At 41.1% G+C, this 5,000-nt stretch overlaps 2 protein-coding genes across 2 annotated transcripts in view; one reads left to right on the forward strand and one right to left on the reverse strand.

The window, feature by feature from the left end:
- Nucleotides 1–5,000, forward strand: part of LOC138038725 (chloride channel protein C-like) — a 41,945-nt gene that overhangs the window by 25,376 nt on the left and 11,569 nt on the right. Inside the window, exon 20 of the mRNA XM_068884762.1 lies at nt 4,265–4,370. Within this exon, the coding sequence (XP_068740863.1) occupies nt 4,265–4,370 (106 nt within the window). The remainder of the gene's footprint in view (nt 1–4,264; nt 4,371–5,000) is intronic.
- The window catches only part of LOC138038727 (lysosome membrane protein 2-like), a 6,738-nt gene that overhangs the window by 822 nt on the left and 916 nt on the right, over nt 1–5,000 (reverse strand). The window contains exon 2 of the mRNA XM_068884764.1: nt 1–1,694. This exon is cut by the window's left edge and continues 822 nt beyond it. Within this exon, the coding sequence (XP_068740865.1) occupies nt 1–1,456 (1,456 nt within the window). The 5' untranslated portion in view covers nt 1,457–1,694. The remainder of the gene's footprint in view (nt 1,695–5,000) is intronic.

The following is a 5,000-nucleotide window of genomic DNA, read 5'->3' on the forward strand; positions in this document are numbered from 1 at the left end:
GCCAGCCAACAGCGACTACAAGCTCGAGAACTCCAATGCACATCAGTGCTGTGGAGACCCCTGTCGCCGCACGAAAGCCTATCATGACGTCCTTGACGGTCTTGGCGGTTGACGCATCAATTGTAACGGTGTTGTTAAAGTACATAATGGGAAGAATAACCTTGTTGATTCCTGCCATTTGTGGGATATCTTTTGACGGTTTTATGTTAACATTCAACTGAAGACGCAGGCTAAGATGAAGGGGAAGTCCGAGGGGCGATGAGATATCAAAAAACGTGGCGTGTTCCTGTTTGTTTGGCCGCAACCCTTGGACACTTCTCACTAACACCGGATCGCCTTGGTAGAAATGCGGTTGAGAGGCCACTATCGCCGGTACTTTAATAGGGGTGTCTTTACAAACACTCGCATCGAGGATACCGGTGGGAAAGCATCCGTTGGGGCAAAATCCTTCATTCGCTGGATTCACGGTCGTGTTCTGCCACAGCTTAGCTGCGTGAGTAAATCTCATTGTATCTACACCATAAACCTCTTTTTTAGAATCGAAAACGAGTTGCATAGATCTGCACAACTTGACATAAAATGCGTAAAGCTTGTCTCCTTTGCGTGTTTGAGGAGGAAATTGCATCCCATCGCTGCCGTTAAACATGTTGGCCCATGGGGAGTTCCATAAACTCACGTTTGGTTTTCCTTTCCACATGGTCCAAAGCCCGACGCGATTGATTTGCGATACCCCTGTGTAAGTAGTAGTGATGCCGTCCATTGTGTTGTTATCCATCAAGCAAAAAACAGGATCGATAGCAGGCAGGAAAAACAAATGGAACTTTTGCCTGAGCTCGGCGAAAAACGCAAACACTGGATCTGTATAGCCCCAGAGGATCTCGTTTACAGTGACTACTTTGAAGAAGTTTTCCTTAAAACGCCCAAATATAATGCTGAATATAAAAGATGCCCCAGGGTACAATTTGGAAACTTCAGAGAGGATAACTAACGGGATGTTTGGAAGAGTGATGCGGTCTTTGTATGGATCACATGAAGGACACGAGCATTCGGAACTGAAAACGTACTTGGTAAACTTGTTGTAAGACACTGTGAAATTCGTATTCCATGTAATGTTCTTTCTTGTTTGATAAACTCTGTAGCAATAAGGCCCTCTCTGGCTCACAAATGGACGTCCTCCAGTCTTCACTTCCAAAGGGTTTTCTACGTTGAACATGTAAAACTGCATGCGAACTGGAACCGTTGGAGAGACCCACTGCTGGTAAACTGCAGAGCCAGGTGTTATCACAAGCTTAGAGTTTATGAAAGACTGAATCCAATCATCCGCCTTGGAGAAACACACCGCCCCGAGAACGAGGAAAAATATACCTGATACCACCAACATGGAAATCTTCGTTTTCGTCTTGCAACATCCTCGCTTCCTCTTCCCTGATTTCAAGCTTTCGCTATCGTTTTCCATTATTCCTTTTTTTGTTTTTCACTGAGGACTTTGTAGTTTTTTCAGTAGTTTACATCTACTGATGTTACAACTGATTGAACATCGTCAATATTTTGGATTTCACAGCCCACGGGAATCCGGCGTTTCTTGCTCGTCATAGGCCATTATCAAGTCATCTTTGTAGCATTAACCAATGTCGTTGCTTGTTGGATATTCACGTGAGAAATTCTTGTTTGTCGTGATGTCTAGAACGTGCAAACTTTGAAAAAAAAAATGGGATTTTTTTAGTTTGACTGTTTGCCAGTATTATATTCATATGACTCTTTGTTATCATAATAAAGCGGCTTGTCTTTTAACTGTGATCTCTAATACTTGAACCGTCAAAATTAACCTTGAGTATGGATTTCAAAGTAAAGCTAAGGGCGCCGCAAAGAAAGTTAAGAAATTTAGACTGAAATTCGCAAAGAGCTATGTTATTTTACGGAGCAATTATAGAATAAGTTGTTGTTGTTCCTCAAGGGCTGTGTCACGGCAGGTGTAGTTCATTTTGTGTAGTTTTAGCAATCACTCACCCCTTCTCGCAATGTAACTAACGTTAACCCAGAAATTAATTTTCAACAACGCAACTCAAAGCTTCGCGACAAAAACAATAATGTCTGTGTAGCAAAGATAATGTAAGTTACAAACAACAACCATCTCAGCTAGCCGGAATCCTAAATCCGTGAATCTGATTGGCTAACAACGAGCTCTTGGCCGGATCAGCTTTTTTCCAACCGGACCGGTTGCACCGGATGATTTCGCGGGAAATCTTTATGTAATTTTTTTTTGCTATGGCGCGACGAAACGTTGGATTTTACCTCTTAAATGCACGTTTTCGCAGTCTTTTGAACTCAGTTTTTCGGTTGACATCCCGTTATTTTCTTACTTTCTAATCTCGTTCTATATTGCTGACTAATGTCAATGTCAACAAGTTTTTCTTGTGTAGTTTTCTAAGTTTTGCACTGATTTGTGACGGACGTGACGGAGAACAAAGTAATAAGATATGAAGGCAGAGAATAAGATGTTCGAGTATTTTTCACTAAACTTTTACCTCCTGTTTTAAGAACTTTCGTTTCATTTTCAACAAGACAAAGCAATTCAATACGTAGAACATTATTCGCCCGTTTGTACGAATTTTTCAAACATTATTGCTTAGTTTGTTTAGCACATTTCTCTATAAAATAGACCTGTTTGTTTTTTATATTAATCATAAGCATTACTATTTTCTAAAATTTAATTGGTGCACTAACTACTTTATTTTTCACTAATTATTGTGTGTAATGGTACCCTGCGAGCAGTTGGTTTCTCCTACGCTTCCCGAGAGAGAAACCACTGCGATCAACCGTTTGATTTTCCATCGAAGTACGTCACACCCCACGTCACGTATTTGACATCACTTCGTCTTATTTCGCGGTAATTCACTACACAGCAAGCTCGCCCAAACGCAGCAGTTACGTAGCTAAACGCACGCGCAAGCGCCCAAACAAGTTTACTTACTCGTTTTACCGGTTCAAATTTAATTTATTCGTTCTTGTCGCGGGACGGCGGTTCACCCGGCTAACTGAAAGAAACTAACAGTTGCTCGCAGTTTTTTCTCTCATGGAAGCGTATGAGAAACCAAGTGGCTAAGTGGACTCCAATTTAGGGTTGTAATCATAACCATTACAATTTTCTCAAATTTGATTGGTGCATTAACTACTTTATTTTTCACTAATTATTGTGTAGGGTGGAAGTCAGACAGTGAAATCGGACAAATGACTGTAATCGGGTACCAGAAATCGGACACTTTCATCAGCCAATCTTATTAAGTGCACTCAGCTTAATCCACCAATCACAGAATTTATCACAATAACTATAGCAACAACCACTTACCCTACCAAACTGGGGATTTTCCAAAATTGACAAATTTGTAACATTACACAGTGAAAAAGGAATGCATTAATTTTGTTTTCCCGGAAATTGTAATGGCTATGATTAATTGGTAACAGGACTTCGTGTCGTCCAATTTGGTCTGTAATTATACTCGTGATTAAACAAATCTGACTCCCGCTGCGCGGTCATCCGATTTTGTTAATTACTCCTATGATTACAGACCAAATTGGAATCCACTCAGTCCTATTTCCATTATTTATTGCACCAAGAGATATTTGAAGTTCTGTTTTATCGTAATCTATCATTTTTCTCTGATCTTTGGAAACGACGCGATCTTTTCAGTTATGAAAAGTGCGACGTAGAGCGCGTAGAAAGACTTTTTGCTAACCAGTTTGCCATATTCATTTTCAGAAAAAAGCATTCACCGGCTTAGGTCGGTCCGTATAGGGAGTACTCAAGACCTCGGGCACAGTTTTTCCCGACATATGCGGCCTCGAACCGTACTCAAGACCTCGGGCACAGTTTTCCTTATACGGACCTCCCAGCTGGTGAATAATATATATATATCTGTTAAGCAGTTATTTTCAGGTTTCGCTTGATTTGGTGTTCAGTTCCCAGTCGCTGAATTTTGCAAAATTTTGTGACACACCCCTTTTTGTTTCACAAGAAACAAGCTTGCGAGACAAATTGCAAAGAAAGTTGTTTGTTGCAACAACGCCTTTAAGGCGCGGAATTACCTACAACGAAATGCATCCTCTAGGAGTTAAAAAAAAATCACACGAACCAGAAACTCCATCTTACTTTGCCACAAATTTCCACAGTTCGAAAATGTGACATTTCGTATGATCTAAAATCATTTACTCCCTCGTAAACTTTCGATTGCCCTTGCTGTGTTAAGACTTCTTTTTTTCTTTTAAGAAACGACATCATGGTGCTGTTATCTCGAGAAGACGTATTTTGTTCGCGAGAGAATCTCTCCCTGCGAGAGGAAGAATTGGACATAAACGGGATCGATTACTACCAGGTTTGTTCGTCGAATGAAGCGAAAAGCGGAAAAGGGAGATTAGAGAGCTGCCGTTTCAGGTGTTTTGCCTTGGTCGAAGCGAAGAAAGGGGGTGTTAATTGGTGAAGTAACGTTATTGACGGGAATATATTGAGGTGAAAACAAGAATACATTAATGTAAAGCGTTAATTGAGGGTAAAGGATGCAAATTTTAAAATTACATTTTGTTCAAGATTTTCTCGGCTCTCGGTGTTGCCTTGGCGAAGAGAGAGGCCACAGACAGTCGTGTTTTGCCGAATGTCTCCGGAATGACTCGGTAGTTGAAATTGCGCTCGACTGCTTCGGTTGGGCGGCATTTCAACGTTTCACGAGGGAAACGTCAGCTTTTTAAGTCTCCCTACGATGTGCAATTTACTTTCATTAATTAATTTAAAAATTTTGAACTGGTTGCTTAGGTTTCCTCCATGTTGGAATAATGACGAGTGTGGATTGGGCAGCCTGCGTGACAAGGAGGGAGTGGGGAAGGGAAATTTCGCGAAATTAGAAACTGGCGAATGCCCTCTCACTCTGTTAATGCTATAGAACCTGTCAATATTTAGCTTATTCTTGGAGGGCACCCTTCCAAGAGGGAACCCCTACCACACGTTTGAA

Source organism: Montipora capricornis, chromosome 2 (genome assembly GCF_036669925.1).
Source record: "Montipora capricornis isolate CH-2021 chromosome 2, ASM3666992v2, whole genome shotgun sequence".
Taxonomy (NCBI): Eukaryota; Metazoa; Cnidaria; class Anthozoa; order Scleractinia; family Acroporidae; genus Montipora; species Montipora capricornis.